The 16438-nt window shown below is 39.5% G+C and overlaps 1 protein-coding gene across 2 annotated transcripts in view; it reads right to left on the bottom strand.

The window, feature by feature from the left end:
- The window catches only part of RUNX1T1 (RUNX1 partner transcriptional co-repressor 1), a 423772-nt gene that overhangs the window by 117358 nt on the left and 289976 nt on the right, over nucleotides 1-16438 (bottom strand). Inside the window, exons 6-7 of one of the 2 annotated variants that reach the window (XM_030216459.1) lie at nucleotides 6082-6332; nucleotides 5102-5179 (exon numbers count right to left, since the gene is read on the bottom strand). In XM_030216459.1, coding sequence (XP_030072319.1) covers nucleotides 5102-5179; nucleotides 6082-6332 — 329 coding nt within the window. The remainder of the gene's footprint in view (nucleotides 1-5101; nucleotides 5180-6081; nucleotides 6333-16438) is intronic. The other variant, XM_030216468.1, reaches the window with a different exon arrangement.

The raw sequence follows: 16438 nt of genomic DNA on the forward strand, positions 1-16438 counted from the left end.
AAAAGAACTGACTATATAAATGCACATGGTGAGATATTAAATTCATCACGATTATATTCTTTAATTAATTGATCATACACATTTATGTGGTTCTGGGTGACCATTTCATATGTTCTCCTATACTGCTGGTAACTCTATACAATGCTATATTGAACTATCAGTGCACACTAACCTAGGATGGGTACGGCAGAGAATAATGCTTTTTTAAAAAATTGCTGCGTACTGAAATATATTTGTAAGTGAAATATGATTCTGTGTCTAGTCATAAGAGAGAAAGGGAACAAATTATGTAAACTCCTGAGTAACAGTCTTTTCCTTTTATTTATGACAGTTTGCCTGTTTTCATAATAATCCCTAAGAGACTGAATTGCTATGGGGCCCTTTTACTAAGCTGTAGCAAAAAGTGGCCTCAGTATGCCCTTGAATGAGTTTCTTCCATGAGCTAAGGCTATTTTTACTGCAGCTATAAAATGGATGATTTTCTATTTTTGTATTAATGGGCACGCGCTAATGTTGCCATCAGTGTACAGTCACAAAGTTACCGCATGAGCACTTACCGCCGCCCATTTTGTAGGTAGTAAAGCTCACACACTAATCTTGTGCCAACCACTTAGCACATAATAATATAACTGTGCTGATTAGAGCATGAATGCCCACTCTCTGCTCCCCTGACATGCCCCTTCCAAAGAAAATAGAAAAAAGTTTAGTACGTGGATTAGCGTGTGCTAAAATGTCACTTACCATAGGATGCCTGAGCACATCCCTTGGTACACTATTTTAAGCTGTGTTAGGCATGCATTAGAGACTAATGCAGCTTAGTAAAGAGCCCCTTAATGATTCAGAGTATATTTAATGAGATAGTGTTGCATCTGAACATAAGAACATAAGGGTAGCCATACAGGGTCAGACCAATGGTCCATCTAGCCCAGTATCCTGTTTTCCAAACGGTGGCCAAGTCAGGTCACAAGTACCTGGCAGAAACCCAAATTGTGGCAACACTCCATACTACAAATCCCAGGGCAAATCTGAGGTCTGGAGAAACCCTTGTGGCTTCATGATTTTACTTCAAACAGCCAATACAGTCAGAAAATGTAGAAATCAATGCAATATACTGTGCCCAGTTCCAGATGCTGGAAGTGTCAAACATGATGAGAAAGGATCTTGTGTATTGTAGTGAGAAAGATATGATATTAAGCAGAGAGATGTGTAAAAAGGTTTTAAAGGGGGGATACATGACCTTTCAAAGATAGACATGATGTCTGGGCCATGTGCTTATATGTGAACAAAAATTAGTAAATATTTTTCCAACATTTTCTATATCTTGAGTGTGGGTGAATTGAACCTCATATATGTTATTACATACATACATACATATATTTTCAAGTCAAAGATTAATCTGTACAGCTGTTGTCGAAAAGTACACAAAATAAATCAATTCAACATGTTGGGCGTTTCCATTATCATGGCTATTTATGACTCAATTGTTGACTATAAGAGGTCAAAATAAACATGCAAATTCATAAAAGCTTTTCATTGGTGTTCCTGTGCAGTTCTGCAGAAGTTATTCACTTAGATAAATGTGTATATCTGAGACAAATATTTTTTTAAATATATAAAATGAGCATAGAACATGCCTTACACTTATTCTCATAAATAAATATAAGAACCCACATGCGCCTAAAACCAAGCTTTAAAAAGGCCATGAGTCTCTTTTTGTCTGTTTTACATTTGTCTTTAAGCTCCACCTCCAATCTAGGCCAGTCACTTCTGCAGAAGCGCTCAAACAGTGGCCATAAACTATTGCTTCATTAGGACCTGAAAAATTTATGCTAGATATCTTGAAGTCATTGAGGGGTCCTTTTCAAAGGTGTGCTAGCATTTTTAGTATGCACTAAAAATAATTGTGTGTTAAACATTAGAGATGCCCATATATTCCTAAGAATCAATCAATTTAAAAGGACATCACAGTATACATGTGGGGACTTACGTTAAATTATTCAGATCGATTTGTCCCAAACACTTACACTTTTATGTAGTACACAGTCCAAATTCACACAGTCATCATCTTTGACTTCATAAACGATTTTTTTGTGTATGGGGATCATCAGAATACTTAACAGCAAGACCCATTCGGGAACAGCATATATGAAAAAAATGGCCAGGAGCGATAAGGAGATGCGAACCTCTTCCCTGAAGAAGGACCACAAAACCTGGCCATGTTGGCGGAGGTTTAGCGTGGGTGAAAAATCGTTGCCAAAGCTAAGTACTATCAGTACTACTAAGTACTATCTATAAGCATCTCAAAATCTTTAATTAATAATAAGAAAAAGATTGATGAATATTGATAAAAAAAATAAAAGAGATAAAAGAAATCAGGTGATCTATGAAGATGTATGCAGGCATAAACTATGGGACGCTGTTCCCGAATGGGTCTTGCTGTTAAGTATTCTGATGATCCCCGTACACAAAAAAAATCGTTTATGAAGTCAAAGATGATGACTGTGTGAATTTGGACTGTGTACTACATAAAAGTGTAAGTGTTTGGGACAAATCGATCTGAATCATATATTCCTATGGGCATTTCTAGTATTTAGCATGCGCTAATCATTAGTAGGTGCTAAAAACACTAGTGTGTCTTTATAAAAGACCCCCTGAGTGTATCTGAGGATTGGTATATGATATTTAATGAATAGAACCTCACTTCCTTCTGTTTTTTGGTAGTGTAAACATTAGCAAATGGACATTAAGTAAGGTGTGTTAGCGTTTTTAATGCGCCTACAATTAGCACATGCTGTTTAGGTGCCAATAAGGATATTGTAGGCATGTACACTGTTAATGTGCATACATGGTTAACGCACATTAAAAATGCTAATGTGCCTAATACGCGGCTTAGTAAACAGGGCCCTAGATTGTAAAATCGTCAATTTTCCAGCTGTGGCAGAAAGTGGCTTTAGAGCACGGGAAAGATCTGCATAAGGGAGCGCTAAGGCCACTTTTTTGCTGCAGCTTTGTAAAAGAGCCCATAACTGTAGGACAGAACATTTCCACCTAAGCGTATTCTATGAACAGCGCCTAGATTTAGGTGCAGTATATAGAATACGTGTAGTTGGTATCCATTTACACCAGCGAAAACATGATGTAAATCCTGGCACATAGAGTTAGGCGCACTGAGCCATAGTCTATAGTTATGCGTATAAATTTTGGAATGCCCATGAAACGCCCATTTCCCTGCCTATAACTATGCTCCTTTTTGCCTACGTGCATTAAAATTTAGGTGCAGTACATAACAGAATAAGCTTAGCAATTTGTGTGCATAAATTCTAATTATTGTCAATTAGTGCTCATTATTGCTTGTTAAGTGTTTTTAACAATGCTGATTTGCTTGTTAAGTCAATTAAGCTACGTGCGCATTTACAGAATCCACTTGGATTTTGGCGCAGAATGCTAGACGCACTATATAGAATCCGGGGGGTTAAAGTGCATCAAATATCAGCCTCGATAATTTCAATACTCTCTGAATAAAGATCCCATCCTTCAAAGGAGGTAAAATATATTGCTTCTTAACCCAACCCTAAAGAGTACTTCTTATTTTGTTGTAAGGCAAATATTTAAGATGGTGTTGGCCTTGGCTGCTCTTTTAAATAACAACAGCACTAGTGGAGTGTGTAACTCAAGATGAATCCTGCTCTGTAAAAAATCAGTGGATAAGGTAATAGGCAAGGTCAGTGGGCTAATCATAACTAAGCAAGGACTTATCAAGGTTATTTTTTCCATTTATTTTCTCTCTTTCATTCTTTTTGTTTTTTTTTTTAACAGAGCAGGTGATTGCACTCAACATTTTTTATTTTATTTTATTTTTCTGCTTATGTTTTGGTCCATTTTGTGTGATTTTCCTTTTCAAGCAAACAAACAAAAATATCAATGTAAACACTTGAGGGCACATACACACATTCACGTTGAAAACTGCCTAAGGAAAGAGTACCCACAAAGATTTGAATCTCCTATTTCTATGGGTATTTTCTGATTAAAACAATCTAAACAATTTTGAAAATAAAAAAACTATTCATGTTGCAAATTTCCACCACAAGTTTATCCCTAGTATGCCTCTGATGAATACTGCACATAGGGTCCCTTTTAGAAAGCAGCAGTAAGTCCCACTCGCTATAAAGGAAGTACCGCCGGGCTACCACAGCAGCCCAGCAGTACTTCCCACCCCCAGTGCACCGTCATAGCTGGTGCTACAAAATATATATCAATTTTTGTAGCATCAGTGTGTAACTGGCTGTAATCTTACCTCCGGGTTAGTGCAGGAGCTCTTACCACCACCGAAATGGGTGGTGGTAAGAGCTCCCCCCCGAAATGGCTGCAAGGCAAGTGCTTTACTTGCCACAAAGCCATTTCCTGCAGAAAAGCAAGACCTACCTTTTACCCACTGCGGTAAAAGGGGGCCTCGGCGTGTGTCAAAAACATAGGCTGACGCCAGCGTAAGCCCCCTTTTGCCTCAGCATGGTAAAAGGGACCTATAATTTTATTAATGAAGAAAGCAGATAATTACACTGTTGAACAGTTCAACAGTGTAATTATCTGCTTTCTTCATTAATGGCCATTAAACTGCATTGCTAAGGAGGTATTGGAGCTACTGTGTGTTAAACGCAAAATTTTAGTGCATCTGGTAAAATACTTGTAGCTTTTCTAATGCTTGGACAGCCCATTGGAGGATGGGTGTGAAATTAGGCCTTGTTTTCCAAAGTTTAGTCTAACAAATGCCTTATCCGGTAGAAGGATAAGATCCTCCTTGTATGCTTCTACCCCTAGCTCAAGGCAAATCAACCTATGTCAAGCTTTTGCTGAAATATTCAGATACTTCTCTAAAATACATGAATATTCTAACTTAACAGAAGAGAAACTATACTCTTAAAGGCATCTGCCTCCAAATGTCTATGCAAAACCTGATGTTCACAGGCTCAATTCTAGAAGCAGATATCAAACCTTTTCCCAGTGGGCAACTGCATCAACATAACATATAACCTATCTGCAAAATGTTTGAAAGCAGCAATGCCAGATATTCACTCAAATTCATTAGAATTCAAGTGAGTCCTACCTTTATTTGTGTAACGTTCCTCGGGTTTCCCTGGAGCCATGTTTAACTTTTGCAGACTCCAAATTGTTGGTGAATCAGCTAGTTAAAGAGAAAAGGATTCTTTTAAATATGGCTGTTGGGCTTACAGCACCAAAATCCTCAGCCCTCCCTGTCATGTGCGGAAACATCAATCTCTATTCAAGGACTGGGAGGACATGATGTGCTTGTTGGGTTGCTGGGCAGAGCTTTAAGAATGACAAAGCTCAAATGTTATTAAAAAATAAATAGATATTTTAGTTTGGTGAAAATGGGTCAAACACTGTTTACTATATGGTTATTTTAAAAATTATCTAAGTGGCATTGCTCCTTGACAATTTGGAATATGACATACTTCATAAATAAAACAGGATGATACAAAGAACTTACATGGAATGACATTACAACTTTTGTCACTAGAAGACATAGAATAGGCCAATCTCATTGGCCAATCTGGAGTTTTCTGGTGAATAATTCTGTACAGTTGTCAGGAAACACCATTCGGTGACCTGATTATAAATTTAGCACCATGGCAGCTTCAGTGCTGTTCATTTACTTAGATTTAGATACATCTATTTCATGACCCCTAATTCAGGCTGGTTGCCAAAACAGGCTCTAAGTCATCCACCTATGATTGAAGGTCCTCTTCATTTCTTTTGGCTGAATAACCCCATAAAATGTGGCCATACATCACCTTTACAAAAAGCCTGAACATGGATCCATGATAAACTCATACATATGTCTAAAAATCATAGTTGCCTTTACAACAATATCAATCAAAACCCATCTCATGACCACTCTAACGTGCTTGCATCACCTTGGCTACAAGGAAGTTTTCAGCAAGCTGGATCTAGTACTGTTGATGCAAAAGAGAAAAAAAAATGGAGGCTAGTAAACAAGACTAGAAAAGGCAGAACAAGACAACCTCCAAGAGAAAGAGTGCGCACTCATGTAGTATGTCTTACCCATAGGTCTGTTTCTGTCCCTGAGGTCCCTGTGGTTGGGGTGCCTGTACGAGTCCCTGTAGTGGTGGGCAATGGCCATATCATCCAAACGATAGTGCTGAGGTGGAGGTGGAGTGGGGTGAGGCAGACCATTGGGCTGGTAGGATAAGCCATTATTTGGACTGTACCGCTGGCCTGGGCTAATAGTGCAGGGCCGCTTGCTTGGATGCTCTGAGTGCAAAGGCTCTCTGTCAAAGCCATTTTCTTTGGTTCTGGAAAAAGAAATAAGATGGAATAGTTTATTACAGAAATGAAATTGGCAGAGGAAATTAGGGAAAAGAGTGGTTAAAGGCATGTGGTAGAAAAAAGGAATCAAATGATGCTTCTGACCCTTGCATCGAATAAATTATCTCCTGTTTTCTAAATTATCTAGGTAGGGGCTGATGTAGTAAGAACATAGTAAAAACTAGCACTGAGGACTAGCTTTATTAAAATGTGCTACCACATTAGTGAGGGTTAATGCCATTAATATGTTATTAGGAAATAGCTCCTATGGTACCTGCAGTAAATAATGTGTGTTAATGCAGTAGCACCACTTCATAAATTTAGCCCTACATTTTTCACAATGATTTTTTGCTACCTTGGTGCATTTTTACTTTATTTCTCATGTTAGAAGCAAATGAGATGCATAGAGCACAAGCTAGAATTGGAAGTTTAAAAAAATATACTATAACAGAAGTAAAATTATATGGCATCCTGACCCCTAGTGAGACAACTGCCAAGGGTCACAGCTGTCATTTGGCACTGCACAGGGTAGGAGCGACTGGAAAGCTCTCCTATCCCATTCCAGTGGACCACCAGGGATTCTTTCAGGTAGGCTTGCAGGGCCTATGAATGAATGCACTTATAGGGGGTAGGGATCTATTTAGGGGAGGGGGGGCAGGAGGAAGGGGACACTTTACTACAAAGATGAGCCTCATGTTAATGGCCCAATGACCCCAAGCAAGAAAAATGAACACCAGCTTTGATCTGATGCCCTTTTTCCAGAATAACTCACACTTTGTGGAGTTCACCAGAAGCTGCATTTTTTTGATTTACATTTTTGCATGAATTTGCACGCTTTGCATTCCATTATTAGGTAACCCACAGTAACTTAAACTAACGTGCATTATGATTAATGTAATACATGGTATTGCAATAACATGCACATTAAGGGGAGATTCCTTATATGGCACCTAAAAAAATTGGCACTGAAATCAGTGCTGACTAAACATATTTTATAATTGGCGCCTATATTTAGGCACCAGTTACAGAATGTACTTAGTTGATATTTCAGTACCTAAATCCTCGTGCATCCATTTACACCAACAAAAACATGGTATAAATCCCGGCGCATAAATTTACGCACACTGGGCAACATTCTATAAGTAGGCATGGAAATTTCAGAACACCCACGAAACGCCTATTTCCCTGCGTATAACCATGTCCCTTTTTGCCTGCGCACATTAGAAGTTCAATGCACATCATTATAGAATATGCTTAGCGAGTTGTGCTTCTAAATTCTAATCAGTGCCAATTAGTGCTCATTATTGCTTGTTAAGTGCTATTATCAGCACTCATTAGTTTATTAAGCCAATTGTTATAGAATCCACACTGATTTTGGTGTGGATCACTAGGCATACTATATAGAATCAGGAGATAAGGGGCAAATAACACACATTAGTAAAATTATGGCCCCCCTCCCCCTATATGTAATTTGTTGTCATAATTTCAATGTGATGCCTTTGATATGCATAGGCATACTGATAGGCATTGCTTGTGTGAAATCAATTTTATGGTAAAAGTTGCAATCAGCAGGCAGGAGGAGTTAAGATGGCGGCTCGGGCTGGAGACTCCGCGGTTTGCATGAGCTGAAACTCTGTTGCTTATCTTATTTTGCTTTATACATGCCGCATACAAAGAGAAAGGGGGTGGTAAAAACTTACCTACCCCCGGTCAGCAAACGTTTCTGCGTTATGTCACCAGCACCCCAGCGAATACCGGTGAGAGGGACCCTGCATTTGGATTTGTTGAAGGAGCGACATCTCCATTAGGGGTAGAGACATCGTTATCCCCACAGGACCTTAACCCGCCGCGTTGTCCTGCAATCCTTCGGTCCAGTAATGAGGACGTGAAGGAACTGGAAGTCGGTGACCGGAGGCCCTCAGACGGAGGTACTCTGCCCCAGGAAGCAGATGTTACAATCATGGAGCCCGAGGCTCCCCAAGCGGTAACTCTACAATCCATCTGGTCAGCCATTCAACAATTAATGACTGTGGTTACAAAAACCTCCCAGGATATGGCTTTGCTGGTAAATAAAATAGATGCTTTAACGTTAGCTCATGAGGATGTAAAAACTGATTTGTCTATTCAAAAAACTGAAATCTCATCTCTGACAGCGGTAACAGACACTTTGATAAAAGATAAAATAAAGGTTTCCTCAAAGTTAGAACTTCTTGAAAACTATAATAGACGTTTAAATCTGCGGATTTTAAACTTTCCTGTTTCACCTGGAATTGCTCCGATTGATTTCTTGAAAAAAATACTTGTTGGAAGTTCTTGCGTATCCTCAATCTGCAATTCCACCGATTAATAACACTTATTATTTACCTGAATCTAAACAAACTAAGGTGAATCCAACAGAAAATGTACAGATACCTGAATTGAATTTACAAGACTTATCAGCACTGTTGGAGGAATCTATATCAGAAGTATTAACTTGAAGGACACTTTTGGTATCATTCGTTTTTGAGCAGGATATGAAGGCTTTACTATGACTTTATTTTAAGAACTCAAATAAAGTATTTTGTGGTCAAAAAATCTGGATCTTCCCAGATGTGGTTAGATCCACACAAGCTCATAGAAAAGTTTTTCTTGCCTACAGAGAAGAGGTTAAAGCAATGGGAGCTTCATTCGTGTTAGCTTATCCATGCAAATGCTGTATTAAATACCTGGGAAATAAGTACATCTTTTTTGAACCAGGTCAGCTTAAAATGTTTATAGATAGTAAGAAGCTGTCCAGATAGTGATTGATGAGTATTAAGAAATAATATATGAAGTTGGGGGTGTTCGAGCCAGGCCATTTACTTTAAAGTATTACTTCTGTATTTCTCCTTTAATTATATTTCTCCTCTCCCTACATTGATGGTGATCTAAGAAAGCGATTTTTTTTTTCTTTCATGTCTATTTTACTAATTTTTTTTTGTCAGATGATTAGCTTTCGAAGGTTGCCCTTCTTCGTCAGATCAGAAATAAGCAAATGTGCTAGCTGACAGTGTATATAAGTGAAAAAAGGTTTTTCACTTATATACACTGTCAGCTAGCACATTTGCTTATTTCTGATCTGACGAAGAAGGGCAACCTTCGAAAGCTAATCAAGAAATGTATTAAGTTATGTCCAATAAAAAAGGTATCATCTTATTTTCTTTTCCATGTTTTATTTTGTTTGATTTCTATTGATAACCTTAAGTGGACTACACTCCTCTACTTTTTTGTCAGAGAAAGCAAATATTAGTTAAGTGGAGATAATTTTTTTTTCCTTTCTTTGTATTGATGAATAATGCTATCTCTGTAATAATCCCGCTGTATTTCCAATTTATAAGTACTATCTTGTAAATTTTGAAAATTTAATAAAGAATAATAAAAAAAAAAAGTTGAAATAGTGATATACTGTAGTGCATCATAAGGAACAAAACAGCAATAAAATTATTGGGTCATTTTTTGAAGATGGTGATCAGCTTTATTTTTTAAATGCTGGCTATGACATTTAGAGATAATCCCTACATGCAGTGCTGCTATGTGAATTGCAGGTATTGATTGTATTCATTGTGGTTAAAGATAATCCCTATATTCCGTGCTGCTATCTGGAGTTTCTTCTCTCCTATGGTTATCTAGTTAATGGGGTGAATATCGCTGCTCTCCAGATAACTTGGCACTCCACTCACACACTACCCAGCAGTAGCCAGAGTGGACTAGATTCTATATATGGCACCTGAAAATTCCATGCAGAAAAAAAGTATGCCTAGGCGTATTCTCTAAAGCATGCTCATATTTTACAGAATAGGCTTAGATTTCCATGTGGTATATAGGATAAATCAAGCGTGTCGCCACATGACCAAATTTAGTTGCGGTCATTTACTTGGCATAAATCACAACGCCTAAATTAGGCACAGAATGGGGTATTCTATAATAAAGCACATATATTTTAGAAATGCCCATGGCCTAGCACCCTTTTCAACTGTTAGGCTTATTTTCGAAAGAGAAGGACACCCATCTTTCAACACAAATCGGAAGATGAGCATCCTTTTCACAAGGTCGCCCAAATCGGCATAATCGAAAGCCAATTTTGGGCGTCCCCAACTGCTTTCTGTCGTGGGGACGATCAAAATTCAAGGGGGCATGTTGGAGGTGTAGTGAAGGTGGGACTTCGGCGTGCCTAACACATGGGCGTCCTCGACCCATAATGGAAAAAAGAGGGCGTCCCTGATGAGCACTTGGACGCTTTACCTGGTCCTGTTTTTCTTACGGCCAAGCCACAAAAAGGTGCCCGATCTGACCACATGACCACCGGAGAGAATCGGGGATCACCTCCCCTTGCTCCCCCAGTGGTCACTACCCCCGCCCACCCTCAAAAAAACTCTTTAAAAATCTTTTGTGCCAGCCTCTATGCCAGCCTCAAATGTCATACTCCAGTCCATGACAGCAGTATGCAGATCCCTAGAGCAGTTTTAGTGGGTGCAGTGCACTTCAGGCAGGCGGACCCAGGCCCATCCTCCCCTACCTGTTACACTTGTGGTGGTAAATGTGAGCCCTCCAAACCCCACCAGAAACCCACTGTACCCACATCTAGGTGCCCCCCTTCACCCATAAGGGCTATGGTAGTGGTGAACAGTGGTGGATAGTGGGTTTTAGGGGGCTCAGCATACAAGGTAAGGGAGCTTTGTTCCTGGGAGCAATTTCTGAAGCCACTGCAGTGCCCCCTAGGGTGCTCGGTTGGTGTCCTGGCATGTCATAGGGACCAGTGCAGTACGAATGCTGGCTCCTCCCATGACCAAAGGGCTTGCATTTGGTTGTTTCTGAGATGGGTGTCCTTAGTTACCATTATCGCCGAAAATCAGAAACGACCAAGTCTAGGAATGACCATCTCTAAGGATGACCGTCCCTGACCATATTATCGAAACGAAAGATGGACGTCCATCTTATTTCAATAATATGGGTTTCCCCGCCCCTCCACCGGGATGTTTTGCGAGGAGTTTCAGCAAAACTTGAGCGTCCCCTTCCATTATGCCCCTCTATGTGACTTAGAATTTAGCACACCTCGTTACAGAATACGCTTAGTGAGTTGTGCAAATAAATCTTAATTAATGTCAATTAGTGCTGACAATTGCTTGTTAACATCCAATTGACAGTATTGAGTAGCTAGTCAAGCAATTAAGTTATGTACACTGTTACAGAATGCACTTCGATTTTTGCACAGAAATTGTGGCATGATATATAGAATCCCGGTGATAGTGCCAATGCAGTATGGAAGAATTTTCAATGGCACTATTCATATGGTGGGCAGTTCTATAAAGGGCGCTAAAGGTTAGGCCCTGAAAATATAAGCACTAATCTAATATTCTCTAACAGCAAATTTGTGTGCTTACCTCCTAATTCTTAAAAACGCGCCTTGAGATGCGTATGCAAATTTGGGTATGCATCTAAATTGAATAATGAGCCAATTAGTGCCAATAATTGACTTTTTACAAGCAACTATTAGCATTAATTACAATCAATTAAAAAGTATGTACGTAAATTTAGGTATGAGATCTGCATCCACAATTTACCCTGTGTCCCGGAAAAGAGGGCAAGGAAATGAGAGGGTCATGGGCTTTTCAGGGTGGAGTGTGAATTCCATTTATGCACGCATTTATAGACTAAGGAGTATCCGTGAGTACATTTAGGCACATTTTCATTGGTGTAAATGGATGCATCTATATTTACTGGCAACCCCAGCGCAAAAGCACTATTCTGAAAACCGTGCATAACTTTAGGCACAGCTTATAGAATACCACTTAAGTAAGTTTTTCTAGACTCCATTTATTGAATCTAGCCCCTAATATGATATAGAATACTAGCTTTCAGTCAGCAATTAGACGTCTACATTTAGGCACTACACCTGACACTTGGAGGGGCATTTTCGAAAGAAACGTCTAAGTCAGAATTTGGATGTTTTACAAAGACGTCCAAATTCCGAGGTGGGGAGAAGGTCATTTTTGAAAAAGATGGATGTCCATCTTTTGTGTTCGAAAATACCATGGACGTCCTTGAATTTGGACATTTTGCGATTTGGACATCTTTGATTTTCGGCCATGTTTGAAACAAAGACATCCAAGTCTAAAATGTCCAAAGTCAAGCCATTTGGATGTGGGAGGAGCCATCATTTTTAGTGCACTGGTTCCCCTGACATGCCAGGACACCAACCAGGCACCCTAGGGGGTACTGCATTGAACTTCATAAAATGCTCCCAGGTACACAGCTCCCTTACCTTGTATGCTGAGCCCCCCATGCCCCCTCAAAACATACTACCCTCAACTGTACACCACTACCATAGCCCTTATGGGTGAAGGGGGCACCTATATGTGGGTAGAGTGGGTTTCTGGTGGGTTTCGGAGGGCTCACAGTTTCCTGCACAAGTGTAACAGGTAGTGGAGGAATGGGCTTGGGTCCACCTGTCTGCAGTACACTAAACTACTCCAGGGACCTGCATACTACTGTCATGAACCTGAATATGACATCTGAGGCTGCCACAGAAGCTGTCAAGTAATGTTCTTCACCACACATTTTGGGGTAGGAGGGAGTTAGTGACCACTGGGGGAGTAAAGGGAGGTCATCCCTGATTCCCTCCAGTGGTCATCTGGTCATTTGGGGCAGCTTTTTGTGCCTTATTTGTAACATTATGGCTCAAAGACATCCAAGTCTTAGGAACGCCCAAGGTCCGCCTTGAACATGCCTCCAAAATTTGGATGTCCTTCCGACAGACTTCCGAGAAAGACGTCCAAAATGCGATTTTGATTATACTGATTTGGACGTTTCTGTGAGATGGACGACCAAGTGCCAATTTATGTCACTTTTAGGACATTCATCTCATTCGAAAATGAGCCTGTTGATCTATGACAGGTATAAATGCAGCAGTAAGGGGCCTGGCAGCATTCAATAAAAACAAGTGCAAAGGAAGACCACAAAAGTGGAAAGAACACAAAAGTCTCATGGGATGGACAAAGTCAAAAAACAAGGAGTGTGAACTGGATCAGGCTCTTCAAAAACAGACTCAGGACTCCAAAATAGTTGCTCTAGCACCACAGTGGCATTTTACACGATATCCATCATTTTTTTTTTCTTTTTTTCTTTCATCAATGGTCTTTTTAAAGACCTGCTTATGTTTATTTTGCCAGACGTATTGTCAAGGATAAATATAATTGTCAAGTATACGCATCAAGACTCCTGAGGTAGGCATGTATGTGCCGAAACATGGTACCATATTGAGTCAACATAAATAAACACCTAAAATTTTACTTTGGAATCCTGAGTCTCTTTTTGAAGAGCCTGACCCAGGTTCAATCCGAGCATTCAATAAAATGCATTAGTGCATTAGTGTCTGTAGCATGCACTAACCATGTTGATGCCCATAATATTCGTTTAAGTGTCTACACAGCACACACTAATATTTAGCATGCGCTAAAAATGCTAGTACACCTTAGCAAACAGGACCCTTTGTTTGTAACCACAGAAAGGTGGTATATCAAATCCCATCCCCTTCATTTAAGTCAAACAATATGAAGAGCATAATCAGAATTGACTCAGTACTTTACTATAGTCCACCTTCACATTAAATGAAAATCTAAGATCGGGTGAGGAGAGGTTTATTTTTATAAAGGACGCATGCCAAGTACGTGTGTAAGGATGCATAAACATTTTATCATCTCCTTACCTCATGTGCAACTTTTTTAAATTAGTCACCTTATTTTCTAACTCCTCTTACTTTCTTACCTATCTATATGTGCCTTAGTTGCTTATACCCTACGCTGTCTATTAAAATGTTCTAATACGTACTGCATTGACATTGTAAGTAGTGTATTAAGCCATACTTTGTATTGTTATTTGAATATTTGTACTGCTGTAATTGTCTATTGCTTATGTTTGATTTATTCTTACACTACCTTAAATGAATTCTTTTAAAAAGGCGGTAAATAAATCCTAATAAATAATTAAATATAGAGGAGTACTTATTCAGCACTATGGAAGTAATTCTCTAAGAAATCACCTAGTTTTAGGCGGTAAAAAAGCACATAAAAGCTGGTAGATATGGTGTATCTATCAGCAGATCCCAGATTTCTCAACAGCTAAGCATTTTCTGACTTCTTTTAATTATGGTTTTGCTTTGAGATATATATATATATAGCAGTTTGCAATAGATTCAAGTAGAGGAGGGCCAATATACGATTAGAGCCCTGCTCTCCTTTATGAAAAATGATATACAGTGCAATCCGCTTAAGTGCAAGGGTCTGGGACCAAAGAAATTCATGCAGTTAACTGGACTGTGCACTTAACCGTTGTGACCCAAAGAAGCTTGACATCTGATAAACATATGTACAGTACTGTTTATTATACATACAGTATACAGTCTCCGTTAACTGACGTTAGGCTTACTTGAAGTAACAGTCATAGTCCTCTGTACACTCTTGTGTCTGTGAGTTCCATAGACTACGTCTGCCAGATGGTAAAAACTGTCATAGCACTGACATCCAGTGGCCTCCAGATAGGCCCGCACGGTGTTGAGACTCTCCAGCGCTCTTGCAAAAGTGACAGGAGGTTGTTGAATTTTGTCAGCATATGCCTCGCTGCTCATTTCATCATCTGTTTCATCATCAGCCGCTGCCTGCATGTAGGCGCATATCTGGACATCAGTGCTGTCGTCAGCTGTTTGTAGATCGTAATCAACAGCTACGTAGTGATGAAACTCCTCTTCAGTAACACCAGCTGGGATGTCAATAGCCTGTTCATCTGACGCTTTGCAACAGCTGCATCTGTTTCGTCCCTCTCCACATCCCTAACAAAACTTGCCTGCTTGTAGCAGTTCGCAATGGTTGCCTGTGTAACATGATTCCAGACTTCTTTCTGCATATGTAGGGAATCCAACAGTGATAGATTACGAGCCAGTTCAACAGCATGTTTATCCTTGCCAGTCTGGTCATCCATAACGCTCATCAGACGACGTAGCACAAGAGCCTGATAATGTTGTTTGAAAATGGCTATTATGCCCTGATACATAGGTTGGATCAGAGAGGTAGTGTTTGGTGGCAGGAAGACCACCTTGATATTAGACAGCCTGACATCATCACTATGTGCAGCACAATTATCACAAAGCAACAAAATCTGACGCTTTTGTGCCCACATTCTAGTGTATTTAGACACTGCTTCCAAATTTCCCCAGTCATCCATGAATTTGTGTTAGCTTCATATGACACAGGAAGTCGCTTAACATTCTTGAAGCAATGAGGCTGTTTGCTCTTTCCAATGACTTGTGGTTCCAACTTCTCACTCCCATCCATATTGCAGCAAAGGAGGATCGTCAGTCGGTCCTTCGACGTTTTACTTGCTGTAGTTTCGGCATGTTTGAATGCAAATGTTCCATCAGGAATCGCTCGCCAGTAGAGACCATTTTCATCAGCATTGAAAATGTCACAAGGTGCAAGCTCGTTCAAGCTGGTAGGAAGAACTGAAACAACCCAATTTTCAGCACCAAAGTCATCAGCGTCTTGTTTTTCACCATGCTGTTTCTTGAATTCTATGTTGTTCCTCTCCCTCCATCTTTCCAACCATCCAACAGTGGCTTTGAATTCAGTTAGTCCAAGACTTTCAGCTAGCTGATTAGCTTTCTCTATAAGCAGTGGACCACTGACAGGAAACTGTCTGCTCCTGACTTGAGGAAACCACCGAAAAGCATCTTCTACATCCTCAGCTTTTCCCGCCCGTGTACGTTTCCGGTGTGGATTTGTATTGTTTTACCAGTCTTCCAGAAGCTGGTCTTTCTGCTTCAAGATGCGTGAAATATGACTGGAATTGACACCATATTCTTTAGCAATAGATGCTTGACTTTGTTTGTTTTCTAATTTTTTTTTAAATTATTTTATTTATCATTTTACTTAATTACATTCACATTTATCACATAAATGTAAGGAAATACAGAAATTAATATAAAAAGGAAAACATTTTCTCTCAACAATATATATTTACATAATTGTCCACAATTGGAAGATCCAAGATCAGGAAATCAATCTTAAAGAAAATAAGAAAAACT

The sequence above is a fragment of the Microcaecilia unicolor genome, chromosome 1 (assembly GCF_901765095.1).
Source record: "Microcaecilia unicolor chromosome 1, aMicUni1.1, whole genome shotgun sequence".
NCBI lineage: Eukaryota > Metazoa > Chordata > Amphibia > Gymnophiona > Siphonopidae > Microcaecilia > Microcaecilia unicolor.